Source organism: Triticum urartu, chromosome 7A (genome assembly GCF_056163025.1).
Source record: "Triticum urartu cultivar PI428250 chromosome 7A, HENAU_Tu73, whole genome shotgun sequence".
NCBI lineage: Eukaryota > Viridiplantae > Streptophyta > Magnoliopsida > Poales > Poaceae > Triticum > Triticum urartu.
In genome coordinates this window covers 191,271,845-191,296,426 of record NC_141879.1, presented here as the reverse complement: position 1 = coordinate 191,296,426, position 24,582 = coordinate 191,271,845, and the positions used below count along the sequence as shown (strand labels likewise).

At 48.5% G+C, this 24,582-nt stretch overlaps 1 protein-coding gene across 1 annotated transcript; it reads left to right on the top strand.

Annotated features, from left to right (window-relative positions):
* The first annotated feature begins 604 nt into the window (after window positions 1-604).
* On the top strand, window positions 605-1,021 carry LOC147958938 (uncharacterized). Its single transcript, XM_087532375.1, has one exon. It carries the CDS (start codon window positions 605-607, stop codon window positions 1,019-1,021), a length of 417 nt encoding a protein of 138 aa, XP_087388501.1.
* The last annotated feature ends 23,561 nt before the right edge of the window (window positions 1,022-24,582 follow it).

Here is a 24,582-nt window from a genome sequence, read left to right as displayed (position 1 = left end):
CACCAGCCTGAACAAGGCCTGCCCCAAGGATCCATTCGCCCTCCCGCAGATCGATCAACTCATCGACTCTACCGCCGGCTGTGAGCTCCTATCCTTCCTGGATGCTTACTCCGGCTATCACCAGATAATGCTGGAACCAGATGATGCCCTGAAGACGTCCTTCATCAGGGCCTTTGGGGTGTATTGCTACATCACCATGTCATTTGGCCTGAAGAACGCCGGTGCCACCTTCCAGCGCTGCATGGAGAAATGCTTGTTGCCGCAACTCGGCTGCAACATCCACGTTTACGTGGATGACATCGTGGTGAAGACCAAGCAGCACCTCACGCTACTCGATGACCTGAAGGAAACATTCGCCAACCTGCGCGAGTACCAAGTCAAGTGCAACCCGAAGAAATGCGTTTTCGGTGTCCCAGCCGGAAAGCTACTCGGCTTCCTCGTCTTGAAGCACGACATTGAGGCAAACCCGGAGAAGATCAAGGCCATCGAGCACATGTGCAAGCCGGCTCGGTTGCGTGATGTCTAGAAGTTCACTGGTTTCTTGGCGTCAGTCAGCCGGTTTCTCAGCCGGCTGGGCGAGGGGGCCTTGCCCCTGTATCAGCTGATGAAGAAGACGACGCCGTTCGAATGGAGCGACCAGGTAGATGAAGCTTTCTGGAACCTCAAGCACATGCTCTCCACCGCACCCGTCCTGGCCGCACCAGCTGAGAAGGAGCTGTTGTTGCTCTACATTGCCGCCACCTCGCGGTCCGTCAGCACAGTGATTGTGGTCGAGCGACCGAAGAGGGGCAATATCCAAGCCGTCCAGCGCTCGGTCTACTACCTGAGCGAGGTGCTCTCCGCCTCCAAGCAGAATTACCCACACTACCAGAAGATGTGTTATGGAGTGTATTTCACTGCCAAGAAGTTGAAGCAATATTTCCAAGAGCACATTGTTACCATGGTGAGCATGGCCCCCTCGGCGAGATCATCGGGTGCCAGGACGCTTCTCACCGGGTTGCCAAGTGGGCACTCGAGCTAGTCGGCCACACCATCCTCTACGAGCCCCGCACAATGATCAAGTCCCAAGCTCTGGCCGACTTCCTCGTCGACTGGACCGAGACCCAGTACCTGCCACCCCCGCTAGATTCGACGCACTGGCGCATGCACTTCAACGGCTCCAAGATGTGCCTCGGCCTATGGGCCGGCATCGTGCTATCCTCCCCGAAGGGCGACCGTCTTCGGTACGCACTCCAGATCCACTTCGCGGCCTCCAACAACGTCGCCGAGTACGAAGCCCTTGTGCATGGCCTCTGGCTTGCCAAGGAACTCGGTATCCGGCGCATACTATGCTATGGCGACTCGGATTTGGTGGTGCACCAGTGCTCTGGCGAGTGGGACGCCCGCGACTCCAACATGGCAAGCTATCGCTTCCTCGTCCAAAAGCTGTCTGGTTTTTCTGTAGGCTATGAATTCCTCCATGTTCCGCGTGTGGAAAATGAGGCCGCCGACACGCTCACCAAGATCGCCTCGTCCCGGCAGTCCATCCCATCCGACGTCTCCCTCGAGCACCTACACAAGCCGTCCATCAACCCGTCCCCGGACTCCGAGTCCATCTTCATTCCGGAGATCCCGGGCGTGCCTCAACCTGGCCCGGGGGCTGGCGAACCCGGCTCGGGGACTGTCGATCCCGGCCCAAGGGCTGCCCAACCCAGCCCAGAGACTGCTGGACCTGTCTCGGGGGCTGCAGCCATCAACCTGGGCCCCGTCATCCTCGACCTGGCTGTCGTCGTCCTCGACACGGTCGCCGCCATCCCCGACCCAGGGGCTGCTGCCTCCAGCTCAGAGGCCGCTGCCCCGGAACCCGCCTTGGTGGTCGTCTTCGCTGTAGTGACGGCTCCATCGTGGGCCCTACCCATATCAGAGTTTCTGGAGAACGGGGTTCTCCCCATGGATGAGACCGAGGCCCGGCAAGTGCAGCGCCGGGCATCCGCCTATAGCATCATCAACAACGAGCTCGTCAAGCGTAACTCCACCGGCGTGTTTCAGTGCTACGTCGAGCTAGACAAGGGCATTGAGATCCTCCTCGACATACACCAGGGCAATTGCGGGCACCATGCCGCCTCAAGGTCCTTGGTAGCCAAGGCTTTTCGCCATGGTTTCTACTGGCCTACGACCCTCCAAGATGCCGAGTCGCTTGTCCTCAAGTGTGAGGGATGCCAGCGCTTCAGCAAGCACAACCACTAGCCATCCTCGGCACTCTGGATCCTGATCGCTTGGCCTTTCGCGGTCTAGGGACTCGACATGGTGGGGGCCTTCAAGACCGCCCGAGGCGGCATAACGCATTTGCTGGTGGCGATGGACAAGTTCACCAAGTGGATCGAAGCAAGGCCGATCAAGAAGCTGGATGGGCCAACAGCCACCCGATTCGTCAAAGACATCGCGGTGCGCTACGGCATGCCGAACAACATCATCACGGACAACGGCACCAACTTCGCGAAGGGCGCGCTGGCGCAATACTTCTCTGTCCCCGGCATCCGCCTCGACCTGGCTTCTGTGGCACACCCACAGTCCAATGGACAGGTCGAGAGGGCCAACGGTCTCATCCTATCCGGCATCAAGCCGTGACTTGTCGAGCCGGTCATCCGCTCGCCGGGCAGCTGGCTCGACGACTTGCCAGCGGTCCTCTGGAGCCTCCGCACCACGCCAAACCAGTCGACCGGGTTCACCCCATTATTCCTCGTCTATGGAGTCGAAGTCGTAATCCCGACCGACGTTGAGTTCGACTCGCCGCGCTTCGCGATGTACACTAAATCTCAAGCCAAAGAAGCCCGTGAAGACGGCATCTACCTACTCGAAGAAGCACGCCTCTTGGCACTTAGCCGGTCGGCCATCTACCAGGAAGGCCTGAGGCACTACCACAGCAAGAAGATCAAGCCCCTCGCATTCCGTGAGGGAGACCTCGTCCTCTGACTCATCCAGTAGCAAGCCAGCCAGCACAAGCTGTCTCCCCCATGGGAAGGCCCCTTCATCATCAGCAAGGCCTTGTGCGACTGCAACGCCTGCTACCTCATTGATGCCTGCAAGTCAAACAAGCGCAAGAGAGACACCGCTGGTGAAGAAACAATCCGGCCGTGGAACGCAGCACTCATCCGCCCATTTTACAGTTAGCCATGTGCACATATGTATCGCTGTCTTTTGTAATCATATGAAAACTATGGAGTCCCCGAACGACACTCGGGGGATGCCCTTCCCGACCAAGCTATTGTGTCTCTCGCACTTGTGCATTTTCTTCTCTTAAACCAACCCCACCACCGGTTCGACTTGCTCGACCTGGGGGCTCAGGGGCTTGCCAGCTTGGTCACCACCTGCCGCCTTCCTTAGCACTTCTAGGCGCGTTGAGGTCGCCACGGTCCTCCACTTCGCCCTAGGCCACAGAACCGGCTTCGGCTGTCGGCCGGCAAGCAAAATGGGCCAAAGCACCAGCACATCACGAATACTAAGTCAAGGACCGCCGGACTGCCCAACCCGGCCCCGACACTTCAAGTTGCCGCACGACCGGTTGCTCGCCAACCGGCTTCGCCGGATTGCCGCTAGCCGGCCCAGTGGGTGTTTCGCTCGCGCTCAACGTTTCAAACTCCTAAGTACCGCGCACCCCTCTCAATGGCCGAACTCCTTGTCACGGACCGGAGCCTCGGCCGTCAGACTCGCGGGAGGGAGGCCCAAGAGGGGAAGGTCGCAAGAAAACGAATCAAAAGACGAAAAGCAAAGGTGCAAACATTCACGAAATGTATACATCACAAATTTAAAATAGGCCCAAGGCCAAAGTTCATTACACCCAAAAACCCCCAGTGGGTGGGTGGACCTGCTACCTAACAGAAATTTCTATTGAGATAAATAGGGCAGCCTCAAGCATCCCCAGCGCCGGGTCGCGTGATAACCCACAAGTATAGGGGATCGCAACATCTTTTGATAAGTAAGAGTGTCGAACCCAAAGAGGAGCTAAAGGTAGAACAAATATTCCCTCAAGTTCTATCGACCACTGATACAACTCTACGCATGCTTGACGTTCGCTTTACCTAGAACAAGTATGAAACTAGAAGTACTTTGTAGGTGTTGTTGGATAGGTTTGCAAGATAATAAAGAGTACGCAAATAAAAAGTAGGGGCTATTTAAGTAAAGAAACAACAAAGTAAATATAGCGAGTGTGGAAAAGTGGTGGTAGGAGTTGTGAAATTGCCCCTAAGCAATTGACTACTTTATTAGACCGATAGCAAGTATTATGTGGGAGAGGCCACTGCTAGCAAGTCATCCCTGACTTGGAATTCTATGCACTTATGATTGGAACTATTAGCAAGCATCCGCAACTACTAATGTTCATTAAGGTAACACCCAACCATAGCATTAAGATATATTGGTCCCCCTTCAATCCCGTATGCATCAATTTCTATGCTAGGTTGAAGCTTCTGTCACTCTTGCCCTCCAATACATAGTCCTATCAACATACAACTAACCCTAGGGTGTGATCCACGCGCGCAATCATATGATGGGCACCAAAGGACAGCAACATAACCACAAGCAAATTAAATCAATCATAGCAATTCATCAACCACCGATAGGACAACGAAAATCTACTCAGACATCATAGGATGGCAACACATCATTGGATAATAATATGAAGCATAAAGCACCATGTTCAAGTAGAGGGTACAGTGGGTTGCGGGAGAGTGGACCGCTGTAGATAGAGGGGGGAAGGTGATGGAGATGTTGGTGAAGATGGCGAAGGTGTTAGTGTAGATCGCAGTGATGATGATGGCCCCCCGGCGGCATTCCGGCGCCACCGGAAGCGAGGGGGAGAGAGCCCCCTCCTTCTTCTTCTTCTTCCTTGACCTTCTCCCTAGATGGGAGAAGGGTTTCCCCTCTGGTCCATGGCCTCCATGGCGTGGGAGGGGCGAGAGCCCCTTCGAGATTGGATCTGTCTCTCTGTCTCTCTCTGTTTTTGCGTTCTCAGATTCTTCCCTTTCACCGTTTCTTATATTCCCGGAGATCCGTAACTCCGATTGGGCTGAAATTTTAACACGATATCTATCCGGATATTAGCTTTCTTGCAGCGAAAGAAGGGCACCAACCGCCTTACAGGGTGGCCACGAGGGTCAGGGGCGCGCCTGACACCCTGGGGCGCGCCCCCTACCTCGTGGACCCCTCAAGCATCGTCTCGCGTGGATTCTTCTTCCCCAAAATCATATATATTCCAAAAAAAATCTCCGTCGGTTTTTGTTCCGTTTGGACTCCATTTGATATGGATATTCTGCGAAACAAAAAACATGCAACAAACAGGAACTGGCACTGGGCACTGGATCAATATGTTAGTCCCAAAAATAGTATAAAAAGTTGCCAAAAGTATATGAAAGTTGTAGATATCGGCACGGAACAATCAAAAATTATAGATACGATGGAGACGTATCAGCATCCCCAAGCTTAATTCCTGCTCGTCCTCGAGTAGGTAAATGATAAAAAGATAATTTTTGATGTGGAATGCTACCTAGCATAATCTTGATCATGTAATCTAATCATGGCATGGATATTAAGACACGAGTGATTCAAAGCAATAGTCTATCATTTGACATAAAAACAATAATACTTCAAGCCTACTAATAAAGTAGTCATGTCTTTTAAAATAACATGGCCAAAGAAGGTTATCCCTACAAAATCATATAGTCTGGCTATGCTCCATTAGGGATGGCAACGGGGCCCCATACCCGCCAAACCCATGGGGATTTCATCTATTAGGGGGTGGGGATGGGCGAAAAACATCCCCATGGGGATATTTACCAAACTATTTTATTCCCCATAGGGTACAACGGGGATGGAGATGATATCCTATTCCCCAGACCCAATACCCATCGGGGACCCGGTTAGTAACTGTGATACTACGGTCAACCTTAAAATATTCACAAACAAACTTGCAAAAACAAAAAGGCTCTAAAAAACCTCAAACCTATCTCACATCATCACCTCAGCTGCCACCATGACCAAGAAGTCAATACGACCTAGATAGGCATTAGCAGGACAAGGACAACACCATGTATGTATGTTGATCATAGGGTGTCATATTATGTATATGAGTATTTGTTTATGGGGATGGGGACCCTAATGGGGCCCCGTTCCCCAGTGGGGCATGGGTATGGGGAAATTTCATCCCCAGTCATGTAAACGGGGATGGGGATGGGATGATAGGAAATAGATGGGGATGGGGATGTTCTAGGTATCCCCATAGGGGATTATCCCCATTGCCATCCCTATGCTCCATATTCACCACACAAAATATTCACATCATGCACAACCCCGATGACAAGCCAAGCAATTGTTTCATACTTTTGACGTTCTCAAACCTTTTCAACTTTCACGCAATACATGAGCGTGAGCCATGGACATAGCACTATAGGTGGAATAGAATATGATGGTGGAGAAGACAAAAAGGAGAAGATAGTCTCACATCAACTAGGCGTATCAACGGGCTATGGAGATGCCCATCAATAGATATCAATGTGAGTGAGTAGGGATTGCCATGCAACGGATGCACTAGAGCTATAAGTGTATGAAAGCTCTAACTGAAACTAAGTGGGTGTGCATCCAACTTGCTTGCTCATGAAGACCTCGGGCATTTGAGGAAGCCCATCATCGGAAGATACAAGCCAAGTTCTATAATGAAAATTCCCACTAGTATATGAAAGTGATAACTCAAGAGACTCTCTATATGAGGAACATGGTGCTACTTTGAAGCACAAGTGTGGAAAAAGGATAGTAGCACTGCCCCTTCTCTCTTTTTCTCTCATTTTTTTATTTTTTATTTTTTTATTTTTTTGGTGGGCTTCTTTGGCCTCTTTTTTTATTTGGGCTTCTTTGGCCTCTTTTTTTTGTAAAGTCCGGAGTCTCATCCCGACTTATGAGGGAATCATAGTCTCCATCATCCTTTCCTCACCGGGGCAATGCTCTAATAATGATGATCATCACACTTTTATTTACTTACAACTCGATATTACAACTCGATACAAGAACAAAGATATGACTCTATATGGATGCCTCCGGCGGTGTACCAGGATGTGCAATGATCTAGTGTAGCAATGACATCAAAAAATGGACAAGCCATGAAAAAATCATGCTAGCTATCTTACGATCATGCAAAGCAATATGACAATGATGCTCAAGTCATGTATATGATGATGATGGAAGTTGCATGGCAATATATCTCGGAATGGCTATGGAAATGCCATAATAGGTAGGTATGGTGGCTGTTTTGAGGAAGGTATATGGTGGGTTTATGGTACCGGCGAAAGTTGCACGGTACTAGAGAGGCTAGCAATGGTGGAAGGGTGAGAGTGCGTATAATCCATGGACTCAACATTAGTCATAAAGAACTCACATACTTACTGCAAAAATCTATTAGTTATCGAAACAAAGTACTACGCGCATGCTCCTAGGGGGATAGATTGGTAGGAAAAGACCATCGCTCGTCCCCGACCGCCACTCATAAGGAAGACAATCAATAAATAAATCATGCTCCGACTTCGTTACATAACGGTTCACCATAAATGCATGCTACGGGAATCACAAACCTAAACACAAGTATTTCTCAATTTCACAATTAATCGACTAGCGTGACTCTAATATCACCATCTTTATATCGCAAAACTATTACAAGGAATCAAACATATCATATTCAGTGATCTACAAGTTTTATGTAGGATTTTATGACTAACCATGTGAATGACCAATTCCTGTCATCTCTCTAAATAGATATAAGTGAAGCAAGAGAGTTTAATTCTTTCTAAAAAAGATATGCCCGTGCTCTAACAAATATAAGTGAAGCAAAAGAGCATTCTACAAATGGCGGTTGTCTATGTAAAGAGAAACATGCAATCCAAACTTCAAATGATATAAGTGAAGCACATGAAGCATTCTATAAAGCCATACTCAAAAGATATAAGTGAAGTGCAAAGAGCATTCTATAAATCAACCAAGGACTATCTCATAACAGCATGGTGCATAAAAGAAAAATGAAAACTAAATGCAAAAGACGCTCCAAGATTGCACATATCGCATGAACGAAACGAATCCGAAAACATACCGATACTTGTTGAAGAAAGAGGGGATGTCTTCCCGGCATCCCCAAGCTTAGATGCTTGAGTCTCCTTGAATATTTACTTGGGGTGCCTCGGGCATCCCCAAGCTTGAGCTCTTGCCTCTCTTCCTTCTTCTCACATCGAGACCTTCTCGATCATCGAACACTTCATCCACACAAAACTTCAACAGAAAACTCGGTAAGATCCGTTAGTATAATAAAGCAAATCACTACTCTAAGTACTATTGCAAACCAATTCATATTTTGTTTTTGCATTGTGTCTACTATAATATAACTTTTTCATGGCTTAATCCACTTATATAAATTGATAGTTTCATCGAAACAAGCAAACTATGCATCAAAAACAGAATCTGTCTAAAACAGAACAGTCTGTAGCAATCTGAACATTCACCATACTTCTGATACTTGAAAAATTCTTCCAAAATTAGGAAAAATAAAAAATTTGTACAGGAAGACAGTTCTAAAAGAATCAGAACCATTTGACGTTCCAGCTAAAAATTTAAGATCGCGCACTACAGCTAAAGTTTCTGTCCTGCACCATACAAACCATCAAGCAAATGTAAACATCCTAAAGGCAAACCTTGGCACATTATTTTTATTTCTAAACTTTATAAAAGCACACAACAGAAATAAATGACTCTCTAAAACTTCCAGGTTGTCTCCCTGGCAGCCCTTTCTTTAAAGCCATTAAGCTAGGCATATAGTGCTCAAGTAATGAATCCACCCGGATCCCAAGGTATATCAAAGCCAATTTTAATTAGCAATGATTTGTAATTTAGTGGTGAGCACAAGGTAACATATATCATGTAATGACGAAGTCTAACTCTCTTCCTATGCATCGGCATGTCATAAAAGAACAATCCATGCACACCTAGTAAAGGCCAATGCATAGTATAAACAGTTTCTTACAATTTTATCATGTGGGAAGCATAGAGAGGTGGACATATAGTTCCTCTCTCATAATAATTGCAAGTAGGAGCAGCAAGCACATGCATATTATATTCATTGAAATCATCATGTGTAACAGTAAAAGGCAACCCATCAATATAATCCTTAATAAGGGCAAACTTCTCCGATATAGTGTAGTTTGGAGAATTCAAAAAGATAATAGGACTATCATGTGTGGGTGCAATAGCAACAATTTCATATTTAACATAAGGAACTATAGCAAGTTCATCTCCATAAGCATAATTCATATTGGCATCTTGGCCACAAGCATCACCAAAAAGGGATATTTCAAAAGAATCATAGGGATCATAACAGTCATCATAGCAATCATCCTTCGGTAAGCACGAAGGGGAATTAAACAATGTATGAGTTGAAGAGTTACTCTCATTAGAAGGTGGGCACGGGTGATCAATCTGCTCTTCCTCCTTTTGTTCTTCGCACTCCTCATCATCTTTTTCATCCAATGAGCTCACAGTTTCATCAATTTCTTCTTCCATAGATTCCTGCAAAATATTAGTCTCTTCTTGGACAGCGGAGACTTTCTTAATAAGTGCATTAATTTCATAATTGTATTCATAATTATCATAGCAATATTTGAGGATAGCCAAATTTTCAGATCTATAACAAGCATCATCAATATCATCAAACTCTTTAAACATAGATTCAATTTCATAAGCACCCATAAAAGCAACAAATTCTTCTATTTGTTCCACATCATAGTAATCATAAATACCTCTAGCATAAGAAGCCAAGGTTTCATTATCATTAAATTTGCATGAAAATGGGAGGTGTGGAGAATTCATCCTAGAGCAACAAATATAATCATATCTCAAGCATAGACTCCAGGCATACCAACGCAACATAATAAATTGATCCCATAATAGTTTCCCTTTTGTGTCAAACGATAATCCCTAAAGTATTCACGTTGATCCAACGTGTCTCCCATTATAAAGTTGAATGGGGTTTTCTCAGTATTATCAAAGTAGTACTTAATATCTTTCACATAACGAGGATCGAGGGTTTTAGGAGTTACCCCATCTCCATGAGTAGCAAGTACACCTAATTTTTTTGGTATTTCGTGTTCCATATCCATAACTAAAGATAAAGAACAACTAAGAACAGCAAATAAAAATTACTTAGTGATAAAGCAAACAAGCACACACGAGAATATTCACCCCACGCTATTGCTCACCGGCAACGGTGCCAGAAAAAGGTCTTGATAACCCACAAGTATAGGGGATCGCAATAGTTTTCGATAAGTAAGAGTGTCGAACCCAACGAGGAGCTAAAGGTAGAACAAATATTCCCTCAAGTTCTATCGACCACCGATACAACTCTACGCACGCTTGACGTTCGCTTTACCTAGAACAAGTATGAAACTAGAAGTACTTTGTAGGTGTTGTTGGATAGGTTTGCAAGATAATAAAGAGTACGCAAATAAAAAGTAGGGGCTGTTTAAGTAAAGAAACAACAAAGTAAATATAGCGAGTGTGGAAAAGTGGTGGTAGGAGTTGTGAAATTGCCCCTAAGCAATTCACTACTTTACTAGACCGATAGCAAGTATTATGTGGGAGAGGCCACTGCTAGCATGCCATCCCTGACTTGGAATTCTATGCACTTATGATTGGAACTATTAGCAAGCATCCGCAACTACTAATGTTCATTAAGGTAAAACCCAACCATAGCATTAAGATATATTGGTCCCCCTTCAATCCTGTATGCATCAATTTCTATGCTAGGTTGAGGCTTCTGTCACTCTTGCCCTCCAATACATAGTCCTATCAACATACAACTAACCCTAGGGTGTGATCCACGCGCGCAATCATATGATGGGCACCAAAGGACAGCAACATAACCACAAGCAAATTAAATCAATCATAGCAATTCATCAACCACCGATAGGACAATGAAAATCTACTCAGACATCATAGGATGGCAACACATCATTGGATAATAATATGAAGCATAAAGCACCATGTTCAAGTAGAGGGTACAGTGGGTTGCGGGAGAGTGGACCGCTGTAGATAGAGGGGGGAAGGTGATGGAGATGTTGGTGAAGATGGCGGAGGTGTTGGTGTAGATCGCAGTGATGATGATGGACCCCGGTGGCGTTCCGGTGCCACGGGAAGCGAGGGGGTGAGAGCCCCCCTCCTTCTTATTCTTTCTTGACCTTCTCCCTAGATGGGAGAAGGGTTTCCCCTCTGGTCCATGGCCTCCATGGCGTGGGAGGGGCGAGAGCCCCTCCGAGATTCGATCTGTCTCTCTGTCTCTCTCTGTTTTTGCATTCTCAGATTCTTCCCTTTCACCGTTTCTTATATTCCTGGAGATCCGTAACTCCGATTGGGCTGAAATTTTAACACGATCTCTATCCGGATATTAGCTTTGTTGCGGCGAAAGAAGGGCACCAACCGCCTTACAGGGTGGCCACGAGGGTCAGGGGCGCGTTTGACACCCTGGGGCGCTTCCCCCTACCTCGTGGGCCCCTCGAGCATCGTCTCGTGTGGATTCTTCTTCCCCAAAATCATATATATTCCAAAAAAAATCTCCATCAGTTTTTATTCCGTTTGGACTCCGTTTGATATGGATATTCTGCGAAACAAAAAACATGCAACAAACAGGAACTGGCACTGGGCACTGAATCAATATGTTAGTCCCAAAAATAGTATAAAAAGTTGCCAAAAGTATATGAAAGTTGTAGAATATTGGCATGGAACAATCAAAAATTATAGATACGACGGAGACGTATCATCGCGCAGCTGCCGGCTCCCCTCGGTGGCCTCTGGGTTCGCCGAGGTGCCGGCGTCTTCCTCCCCGGCATCCACATCGCCGTAGATGCCCGTCTCCTCGGAGCCGCCCTCCGGGTCGTTCAGAAGCAGGCCAAAGTCGTCAGCAGGAACGACTCTGCCATCTTCCGTCCGCTCTGGCTGGAACTCATCGTGAATGGCGAACATGGCAATATAGCTGGCGCGGGCTGCGATCCTCCTGGCCTCCGCCCGCAGCTAGTTCTCCGCGCCAGCTCACTGGCCCATCAGCACGTCCAGTGCCAGATCCGGACGCCAAGGCATCACGAAACTGAGCGCCATCTTAGCACCGGCATGGGCGGCAGAAACACGCCACTCGTGGAGCCGGTCTGGGCCCACCTCCAACCACCATGCCAACCGCGTGAAGCTGTTCGGTGCAATGGAGCCCGGCCAAAGGGACGCCGTCATCGCCGTGCCGGCCTCAGAGAGCCGCCCTATCTTCTCGTCAAGACTCGCAGACGAGCTTCGGCGGCGGTCATGATCTCTGGGAAGGTCCAAGCCACCTCCGGGTTGGTCCTGGAGCCCACAACTCCCTACGGGTCTCATTGAAAGTGGACGGCATCCTCCGCCAGCTGGTGCGTCTCAGGGAAGGCTCCTGTCGAAAATAAGAGCAAGTCAGATCAGTCACCAAGGGGAAGAAGCCGGCATCCCAGCCCGGCAGAACCCAAGGAAAGAACTTACTGGAGAAGGACTCTTCCAGGTGCTGAGCTTCAAGCAACGTACCGCGCCACTCCCGGGCAATGGTGCGGTCACGCTCCTGGAGCGTCTTCTCCAAGTCGGTGACCTTGGGGGCCACCTTCAGCTCAGCATCCTTAGCCTCGGGCGCCTTCTCGGGATCCTTGCGGCGACGGGTTTCCGCCTGATGGGCCTCCTCCGTCGCGGCCCCTAGTGCCTTCAGACGTTCCACCTCGGCCTGGAGCTAGCCCTTGTCGTCGGCTAGCTTGTCGCGTTGCTGGTCGGCCTCGGCAAGGGCCCGCTGTGCCTCCACGACCTTGGTGGCCTCCGCCTTGAGGCGCTCCACCTCAGCCTCAAGCAGGCTCTTGTCGCCCTCCAGCCGCTCCTGCAGCCGACCGGCTTCATCAAGCGCCTTCCGGGCTCCTATCGCCTCCTCCTTCACCTCCGCCACCTCGGTCCCAAGCCGACCGGCGTCGGCAACGAGCCGGTCGTAATGGAAGCCGGGTCGGATCAGCCGGGTCCTCCAAGACGACACCTTGGCTGCAAAAGAAAGACTCAGAAACAAAGAACCACTTTAAGATTCGATCCAACTACTACATAGTTGGCCCGAATCTCGGGGGCTACACCCAGTGGGTGCGCTAGCGTGCCCCCACTAAAAAGAACATATGATTAAAATACATGCGGCAACGCGGAGCTCCTCCTCCTTGGCGGCAAGCTGCTCTTTGAGCTGCCGGTGCTTCTCCAGAAGCCGGTTGAAGACGCTGACCCGGAAAGGAGTCCAGTTGCTGTAAGGAGCAACGATCAGCACAAGACATCGTTGAAGATTTGACCCAACTGCTACACAGTTGGCCCGAATCTCGGGGGCTACACCTAGTGAGTGCGCTAGCGTGCCCCCACCCAGAAGAAGTAGCAAAAAGAAAACACAAGACAAGGGAGAACTTACGAACACGGTGCGCTCCAGCTCCCGCGTTTGCTCCACCTCGGCCTGGGGGAAGGCCTAGATCCTGTCCGTCCGCCCCCGTAGGCGCCGGCTCATGGCGGCCATCGCCGCCTCCTCCTGGGTCGGGGGCCCGATGAAGACCTCATTGGTCCCGCCCCGAGCCGACTTCAACCCAATGGCCCGGTGCCCCCTGGTCTGGGCACCAGGGCGCACTCTCCGCTTACCACCTCTCCCGCGGCTGGTGCCTTCTCCGGCGCCCTCTCCTGCACCCTCTGTGGCTCAACAACCGGAGTAGCCTGTGGTGCCGCCACTAGTGGTGCCCCACCCGTTGGCGCCCGAGGCGCTCCTTCAGGTGCCGTCCGCGACACCACCTCCAAGATGACGTCACCGTCGCCTCCCTCGGCCCCCACCCGCTCGACCTCGTCGGTCCACGGCGGGGTGTCATCCCCAACTACCACGACCTCCCGGTCGAGGTCCATCGTGTCCGCACGACCACCTCGGCCGCGCTCCCCCTCTGACGACGGCATGAAGACCATCGCCGCCAGCATCTCGGGCCACGCTGGCTCACGCCCACGCCGCCGCAACATTGACCCAGGCCTGGGGTGACGCCGCCTCCAGCTCCTCCTCGGCCTTGTTCCGGTCCCTCCAGGCCAGGCCTTCGGTGTCGGCCGGGTCCAGGCCGAGGTCCGGGTCAGCCGCCTCCTCGTCCCGATCAACGACACTGGTTCGGGTCGTCCGAAACACGGCACCCTCGGTGGACGCGGAGTCCGCAGCCGCTAGCGCCAGTGAGATCGGCGACCTGAAGCCCAATGCAGTAAACAAACAAGAACCAACCAGAGCCGCTCGGCCATTCAAATTCAACAAAGAGGGAACTTACCCAGGCACCACCGGAACGGTGGGTCTCGCCGGCCTCGCCTGCAGAGCGTCGCGCCTCCTATTGGCGGGCACTTCGCGCCGGCGGCCGGGTTCGCCGCGCGCTTCACGGTCGGGGCTCGGGGCACGATGTTGTCCTTCCCATGCGGCTGACTCGCCGTCGTCGCCCCACAGGACGACTCGGCGCCAGACGCGCCGCCGCCTTCCCCGCCACTACATCAACAACTCGCGTCAGCACCCCCCGCGCCGCCTCGCGCCCGGCAATTCAAGAAATATGGAAGACGAACATACCCGCACGGTGCCCTGCGCCGGCATCGGCGGTCGCCTCCTCCTCCTCTTCCTCCTCGTGGGCCACGAGCTCCTCCGAGCTGGCCCGCACTGATACGTCTCCAACGTATCTATAATTTTTGATTGTTCAATGCTATTATATTATCTATTTTGGATGTTTAATGGGATTTATTATACCTTTTTATCTTATTTTTGGGACTAACCTATTAACCGAAAGCCCAGTGCAAATTACTGTTTTTTGCCTATTTCAGTGTTTCGTAGAAAAGGAATATCAAACGGAATCCAAACGGAATGAAACCTTCGCGAGGATCATTTTTGGAACAAACGTGATCCATGAGACTTGGAGTGGACGTCAAGGAAGCAGCGAGGCGGCCACAAGATAGGAGGGCGTGCCCCCCACCCTCGTGGGCCCCTCACAACTCCACCGACCTACTTCTTTCGCCTATATATACTCTTATACCCTGAAACCTTCGGGGAGAGCCACGAAACACCATTTCCACTACCACAACCTTCTGTACCCGGGAGATCCCATCTTGGGGCCTTTTCCGGCGATCTGCCAGAGGGGGATTCGATCATGGAGGGCTTCTACATCAACACCATAGCCTCTCCGATGATGTGTGAGTAGTTTACCACAGACCTTTGGGTCCATAGTTATTAGCTAGATGGCTTCTTCTCTCTCTTTGGATCTCAATACAAAGTTCTCCTCGATATTCTTGGAGATCTATTCGATGTAACTCTTTTTGCGGTGTGTTTGTTGAGATTCGATGAATTGTGGGTTTATGAACTTGATTATCTATGAATATTATTTGATTCTTCTCTGAATTATTATATGCATGATTTGGTATCTTTGCAAGTCTCTTCGAATTATCGGTTTAGTTTGGCCTACTAGATTGATCTTTCTTACAATGGGAGAAGTGATTAGCTTTGGGTTCAATCTTGGAGTGCTCGATCCCAGTGACAGAAAGGGAAATGACACGTATTGTATTGTTGCCATCGAGTCTAAAAAGATGGGGTTTATATCATATTTCTTGAGTTTATCCCTCTACATCATGTCATCTTGCCTAATGCGTTACTCCGTTCTTATGAACTTAATACTCTAGATGCATGCTGGATAACGGCCGATGTGTGGAGTAATAGTAGTAGATGCAGAATCATTTCGGTCTACTTGTCATGGACGTGATGCCTATATTCATGATCATTGCCTTAGATATCATCATAACTATGTGCTTTTCTATTAATTGCTCGGCAGTAATTTGTTCACCCACCGTAATACATGCTATCTTGAGAGAAGCCACTAGTGAAACCTATGGCCCGCGGGTCTACTTTACATCATATAAGTTTCCAATCTACAATTCTAGTTTACTATCTATTTTGCAATCTTTATTTTCCAATCTATACCACAAAAATACCAAAAATATTAATCTTATTATCTCTATCAGAACTCACTTTCGTAAGTGACCGTGAAGGGATTGACAACCCCTTTATCACGTTGGTTTCGAGGTTCTTGTTTGTTTGTGCAGGTACTAGGGGACTTGCGTGTAGTCTCCTACTGGATTGATACCTTGGTTCTCAAAAACTGAGGGAAATACTCATGCTACTTTGCTGCATCACCCTTTCCTCTTCAAGGGAAAACCAACGCATGCTCAAGATGTAGCACGCACCACCTGCGTCGGCGCCTGGTCATACGGATGCCGGATGGCGTTCAGGAGCACCTCCCGCGTTGCGTCGGGACGAACGAGAAGATGTGCAGCGGAAAAGTACGGAGACCAGGGACTCACCACGGGTGCCGGGTTCGCCTGGCTGTATGGAGGTTTTCCGAACTCCCAATCCCCTCGCAGCCTGGCCTTGGAGATGTCATTAACCCGGCGGGCGACCTGGTCTACCCCCAGGCGCAAGTTCAACATGCGGTTGGGGTCTTGGAGGCCGGTCATCTGACCGATGATGTGGGTGCGCTGCTACAGCGGCAGCACCCGGTGCCTAATGAAAGCAATAATGAGGTCCGTGCTGGTGAGCCCTTCCCGCTCCCTCATCTCTGACACCCGCTGGCACAGGTTGAGGATCTCCTGCGACGGGTGCCGGGGGTAGTAGTTCCAGTTCTCCTTCGCCCTCGGTGGTGTGTCGACGAAGGGCGGCAGGTTGATGCGGTCCGCGCCGAGGTTGCGGCGTAGAAGAAGGAGTTCTGCCATTTCTTGGCAGAATCCTCCCATGACATCTTGGGGAATCCCCCGCCCGTCCGCTTGTAGATGACGGCCGCCCCGTAGTCGGACATCTCCCCGGCCTTCGTGTTGGGGATCGTAGCAGAAATTTATAATTTTCTACACATCACCAAGAACAATCCATGGAGTAATCTAGCAACGAGGGGAAGGAGAGTGCATCTACATACCCTTGTAGATCACTAAGCGGAAGCGTTCAAGTGAACGGGGTTGATGGAGTCGTACTCGTCGTGATCGAAATCATCGATGATCCTAGTGCCGAACGGACGGCACCTCCGCGTTCAACACACGTACAGCCCGGTGACATCTCCTACGCCTTAATCCAGCAAGGGGAGAAGGAGAGGTTGGGTAAAACTCCATCCACCAGCAGCACGACGGCATGGTGGTGGTGGAGGAGCGCGGGACTCCAGCAGGGCTTTGCCAAGCACTACGAGAGACGAGGAGGGAGAGGGGTAGGGCTGCGCCAACAGGGGAGGAACTTCATGTGTTGGGCTGCCCCTTTGCCTCCACTATATATAGGGGGAGAGGGAGGGCTGCGCCCCCACCTAGGGTTTCCTCCCTAGGGGTGGAGGCAGCCCTAGATCCCATCTAGGGTGGCGGCCACAAGGGGGAGAGGGGGAGGCGCACCTGAGGTGGGCCTTAGGGCCCATCTGCCCTAGGGTTTTCCCCCTTCCCCTCTTGGAGGCGCCTTGGGCCTTGGTGGGAGGCGCCCCAGCCCACATAGGGGCTGGTCCCTTCCCACTATTGGCCCATGTAGGCCTCCGGGGCTGGTGGCCCCACCTGGTGGACCCTCAGACCCCTCCGGTGGTCCCGGTACACTACCGATGATGTCCGGAACACTTTCGGTGGCCAAAACCATACTTCCTATATATTAATCTTTACCTTCGGACCATTCCGGAACTCCTCGTGACGTCTGGGATATCATTCAGGACTCCGAACAACATTCGGTAACCGCGTACATACTTTCCCTATAACCCTAGCGTCATCGAACCTTAAGTGTGTAGACCCCACGGGTTCGGGAACCATGCAGACATGACCGAGACACCTCTCCGGCCAATAACCAACAGCGGGATCTGGATACCCATGTTGGCTCCCACATGTTCCACAATGATCTCATCGGATGAACCATGATGTCGAGGATTCAATCAATCCCGTATTCAATTCCCTTTGTCTAGCGGTACGATACTTGCCCGAGATTCGATCATCGGTATCCCGATACCTTGTTCAATCGCGTTACCGGCAAGTCTCTTTACTCGTTCTGTAACACATCATCCCGTGATCAACTCCTTGATCACATTGTGCACATTATGATGATGTCCTACCGAGTGGGCCCAGAGATACCTCTCCGTTTACACGGAGTGACAAATCCCAGTCTCGATTCGTGCCAACCCAACAGACACTTTCGGAGATACCTGTAGTGAACCTTTATAGCCACCCAGTTACGTTGTGACGTTTGGCACACCCAAAGCACTCCTACGGTATCCGGGAGTTTCACAATCTCATGGTCTAAGGAAATGATACTTGACATTAGAAAAGCTTTAGCAAACGAACTACACGATCTTGTGCTAGGCTTAGGATTGGGTCTTGTCCATCACATCATTCTCCTAATGATGTGATCCCGTTATCAACGACATCCAATGTCCATGGTCAGGAAACTGTAACCATCTATTGATCAACGAGCTAGTCAACTAGGGGCTTACTAGTGACATGGTGTTGTCTATGTATCCACACATGTATCTGAGTTTCCTATCAATACAATTCTAGCATGGATAATAAACGATTATCATGAACAATGAAATATAATAATAATAATAACTAATTTATTATTGCCTCTAGGGCATATTTCCAACAGTCTCCCACTTGCACTAGAGTCAATAATCTATTTCACATCGCCATGTGATTAACACTCACAGGTCACATCGCCATGTGACCAACATCCAAGAGTCTACTAGACTCAATGATCTAGTTCACATCACTATGTGATAAACACTCAAAGAGTTCTGGGTTTGATCATGTTATGTTTGTGAGAGAGGTTGTAGTCAACGGGTCTTGCCATATTCAGATCCCTATGTATTTCGCAAAACTTTATGTCGTATCGTAGATGCTGCTACCACGTTCCACTTGGAGCTATTCCAAATTATTGCTCCATTATACGTATCCGGTATCTCCACTCAGAGCTATCTGGATAGGTGTTAAGCTTGCATCGACGTAACTCTTTACGTCGAACTCTTCATCACCTCCATAACCGAGAAACATTTCCTTATTCCTCTAAGGACAATTTTAACTGCTATCTGGTGATCCAGTCCTAGATCACCTTTGTACCCTCTTGCCAGACATGTGGCAAGGCACACATCAGGTATGGTACTCAGCATGGCATACCGTATAGAGCCTATGACAAGAGCATAGGGGACGACCTTCGTCCTTCCTCTTTCTTCTGCCGTGGTCAAGCTTTGAGTCTTACTCAACTTCACACCTTACAACTCAGGTAAGAACCCCTTCTTTGACTGATCTATTTTGAACTCCTTCAAAAACATGTCAAGGTGTGTGTTCTTTGGAAGTATCATCAGGCATCTTGATCTATCTCTATAGATCTTGATGCCCAGTATGTAAGCAGCTTTATCCAGGTCTTCCTTTGAAAAAATACTCTTCAAACAACCATTTATGCTTTCCAGAAATTCTACATTATTTCGGATCAAAAATATGTCATCCACATATACTTATCAGAAATGTTGTAGTGCTCCCACTCACTTTCTTGTAAATACAACTTTCTAGCAAACATTGTATAAACCTAAAAGCTTTGATCACTCCATCAAAGCATATATTCCGATTCCGAGATGCTTGCTCTAGTCCATAGAAGGATCGCTGGAGCCAGCATACCTTTTAGCATCCTTAGGATCGACAAAACCTTTTATTGTATCACATACAATTTTTTCTTACGAAAACTGGTAAGAAAACTTGCTTTGACATCCATCTGTTAGATTTCATAATCGAAAAATACAGCTAATGCTAACATGATTCTGACGGACTTAAGTATTGCTATGGGTGAGAAATTCTCATCGTAGTCAACTCCTTGAACTTGTGAAAATACTCTTTCCCACAAGTCGAGCTTCATAGACGGTAACATTACCGCCCACGTCTGTCTTCTTCTTAAAGATCCATTTATCTTAATGGCTTGCCGATCATCGGGCAAGTCCACCAAAGTCCATACTTTGTTTTGATATATGGATCCTATCTCGGATTTCATGGCTTCTAACCATTTTTCGGAATACGGGCCCACCATCGCTTCTCCATAGCTCGTAGGTTCATTGTTGTCTAACAACATGATATCTAAGACAGGATTACCGTACCACTTAGGAGTATTACATATCCTTGTCGACCTACGAGGTTCGATAGCAACTTGATCCGAAGCTTCATGATCACTATCATTAACTTCCTATTCAACAGACGTAGGTGCCACAGAAAACATCTTTCTGTGTTGCATCATTCTCTGGTTGAAATAAAGGTTCGACAACCTCATCAAGTTCTATCTTCCTCCCACTCAATTCTTTCGAGAGAAACTCCTTCTCGAGAAAGGACCTGTTCTTAGCGACAAACAATTTGCCCTCGGATCTGAGATAGAAGGTATACCCAACTGTCACCTTTGGGTATCCTATGAAGATGTGTTTGTCCGCTTTGGGTTCGAGCTTCTCTGGCTGAAGCCTTAAGCATCGCAGCCCCAAACATTAAGAAACGAAAACTTTGGTTTCTTGCCAAACCAATGTTCATACGATGTCGTCTCAATGGACTTAGATGGTGTCCTATCTAAAGTGAATGCAGCTGTCTCTAACGCATAACCCCAAAATGAAAACGGTAGATCGGTAAGAGACATCATAGATCGCACCATATCTCATAAGGTTCGATTACGACGTCCGGACACACCATTACCCTGTGGTGTTCCAGGTGGCTTCAATTGTGAAACAATTCCACAATGTCTTAAGTGATTTGCCAAACTCATAACTTAGAAAATCCCCTTTTGATCAGATCGTAGGAACATGATCTTCTTTGTTATGATGATTCTTAACTTCACTCTGAAATCGCTTGAACTTTTCAAACGTTTCAGACTTGTGCTTCATTAGGTAGATATACCTATATCTACCGATGAGAAAATAGCGATATCCACCGCACGCTTCAATTCTCATTGGATCACACGCATCAACATGCATGATTTCCAACAAGTCACTTGCCCGTTTCATTGTACCTGAAAACGGGGTCTTAGTCATCCTGCCCATGAGGCATGGCTCGCATGTGTCAAGTGATTCAAAATCAAGTGACTCCAAACATCCATTGACATGGAGTTTCTTCATGCATCTTACGCCAATATGACCTAAGCGGCAGTGCCACGAGAAAGTGGTACTATCATTATTAACTCTACATCTTTTGGCGTGAACATGCGTATTACCACGACCGAGATTCAATGAACCATTCACATAGGGTGCATGACCATGAAAGGTATCATTCATGTAAACAGAATAACCATTATTCTCTAACTTAAATGAATGACCGTATTGCAATGAACATGATCTAATCATATTCATGCTCAACGTAGACACCTGATAACATTTATCTAGGTTCAATACTAATCCCGAAGGTAGATGGAGCGTGCGATGGTGATCTCATCAACTTTGGAAACACTTACAACACACATCATCACCTTGCCCTTAGCCAGTCTCCGTTTAGTCCGTAGCTTTTGCTTCAAGTCACCAGTAATAGCAACTGAACCGGTATCCAATACCCAGGTGCTACCAGGAGTACTAGCGAGGTACACATTAATAACACGTATATACTTTGTTCAAGTTGCCAGCCTTCTTATCTACCATGCATTTGGGGTAATTCCGCTACCAGTGACCGTTCCCCTTACAATAGAAGCACTTAGTCTCGGGTTTGGGTTCAACCTTGGGTTCCTTCACTGGAGCGGCAACTGATTTGCCATCCATGAAGTTTCCCTTCTAGCCCTTGCCCTTCTTGAAACCAGTGGTCTTATTAAACCATCAACACTTGATGCTCCTTCTTGATTTCTACCTTTTGTGGTCTTAAGCACCGCGAACAGCTCCAGGATCAACTCCATCCCTTGCATGTCATAGTTCATCACGAAGATCTAGTAGCTTAGTGATAGTGGCTAGAGAACTCTATCAATCACTATCTTATCTGGAAGTTTAACTCCCACTTGATTTAAGTGATTGTAGCACCCAGACATTCTGAGCACATGCTCACTAGCTGAGCTATTTTCCTCCATCTTGTTGGCAAAAGAACTTGTCAGAGGTCTCACACCTCTCAACACGGGCATGAGCCTGAAATCCCAATTTCAGCTCTTGGAACATCTCATATGTTCTATGGCATTCAAAACGTCATTGGAATCCCGATTCTAAGCCGTAAAGTATGGTGCACTAAACTATCAAGTAGTCATCAAGATGTGTCTGTCAGGTCATCCACAGATGACGTTGTAGGGGTTTGCACATCGAGCGGTGCATCAAAGACGTAAGCCTTCTGCGTAGCAGTGAGGACACTCCTCGGACTACGAACCAAATCCGCATCAGTGCTTCCAATATCTTTCAACTTGGTCTTTCTCTAGGAACCTATTGAAACAGGGAGCTACAACATGAGCTATTTATCTACAACATATTTGCAAAGACAATTTAGACTATGTTCATGATAATTGAGTTCATCTAATGAACTCCCACTCAGATAGACATCCCTCTAGTCATCTAAGTGAAACATGATCCGAGTCAACTAGGCCGTGTCCGATCATCACGTGAGACGGACTAGTCAACATCGGTGAACATCTTCATGTTGATCGTATCTTCTATACGACTCATGCTCGACCTTTCGGTCTTCCGTGTTCCGAGGCCATGTCTGTACATGCTAGGCTCGTCAAGTCAACCTAAGTGTTTTTGCTGTGTAAATCTGGCTTACACCCGTTGTATTCGAACATTAGAATCTATCACACCCGATCATCACGTGGTGCTTCGAAACAATGAACCTTCGCAACGGTGCACAGTTAGGGGGGAACACCTTTCTTGAAATTTTAGTGAGGGATCATCTTATTTAAGCTATCATCGTTCTAAGCAAATAAGATGTAAAACATGATAAACATCACATGCAATCAAATAGTGACATGATATGGCCAATATCATTTTGCTCCTCTCGATCTCCATCTTCGGGGCTCCATGATCATCGTTGTCACCGGCATGACACCATGATCTCCATCATCATGATCTCCATCATCGTATCTTCTTGAAGTTGTCTCGTCATCTATTACTTCTACTACTATGTGTGACACTCCCAAAAAATTTAATTGGTTTTCATCAAAAACTTTGTTGAATTCTTTTTGAGGGCATTTAAAAATTTCTTTTCCAGAAATCCTTCATCTTAAAAACTTCCTTTTCTTTGGCAAGGATTTTATTTTTCTTCAAAACTATGGTGTTTGATCTTTTGAAATTTCTTCTCTGTTGGTTTCCCCTCAAATTATTTTGGGAGTTTTAATCTTTTTCTTTTAAAAAGAAACTCTATGAAAATTTGGGATTTTCATATCTTGTTAACCACCCATGACTTGGTATTTTTGCCCATGTGATAAAACCCCTCCAAAACCTCCCCTCCTCCTTGAAATCAACCTAAGATCTCTGTCCCAACTCATCCAAGCAAGTTTTGGATTTTATTCTAATTATTTTTCCCCTCAAATCATTTCTGAAAATTATTTGGAGCCTGAGTGATTTTCAAAGCAAGTACCCTATTGCATTTGAGTTTTGACCTAAAACCAACTCTCCTGGATAGTTCTTTGAACCCACAACCCAGAACCATCTTGATCCACTCCTCCCCTTTTCAAAATTTTCAAAATTCAGTCTCTGCAAGTTTGGACCAGATTTGCCAAATTTGGTGAAATTCATATCTACACTTCTCCAAAAATTCTACCAAAATTCAGGCAGCCTACTTGAGCAATGAGTAGCCACTCCACCAAAAATCAGCTCAAGGAAAAATCCCCAGAGGCCAAAAACATTCTGTCGAACACCTGAGCTGCACTGTTCCTTTGCAAATTCAGTAAATTCAGATTTCAGTGTTGTTTTTCATCCGTCAGCTTCACTCACGCGTCGACAGTGCGCTTGGCGCGTTGCGCGCGGCCTCTTCTCCCTGGCCAGCACCCCCGCACGTGCGCTTGGCGTCTTCCCGGCGTCGGTGGCGCCCCTGGCCGCCCGCGCCGGCGTGTCTTGCGGCGGCCGAAACCCCGTTACAGCCGACAGGGGACAAGAACGGCGGCTCAACGCCGTTCCGCGCCGCCCATCGCCCCTTTGCTCTCCGCGTGGCCTCATGCGTGCCAGCGCACGCCCGTGGCACCGCCACCGTGGCCGGCAAGCACGGGACGCGCTCCCTGCCGCCGACGGGCCCGTGCCGCCCCGTTCTGTCGAACTCACCCCCAAAGCACCAAACTCCAGCTCGATTAGCACCAAAACGGAACCGTGGACCTCCACGATGACGCACAACGTCCTAATTACCCCGACCAAGCCCTGCGCCGCCGTAATCGTCACCGGAGACCCCCGTTCACGGCCACCGCCTCGGACCGCCTATATAAAGGGCTCCCGAGCTCACCCTCGTGCACGCATCATCACCACACCTCACTAAGGCTCTGCCAAGCCACCCGGAGGACCTCGAGGAGGTCTCCTCCCCCAACTCCGGCCGCCCCGATCCGCCTCG

Bases quoted from the DNA above. Each gene is read 5' to 3' on its own strand.
- LOC147958938 (XM_087532375.1), top strand. From the start codon at position 605: ATGAAGAAGACGACGCCGTTCGAATGGAGCGACCAGGTAGATGAAGCT.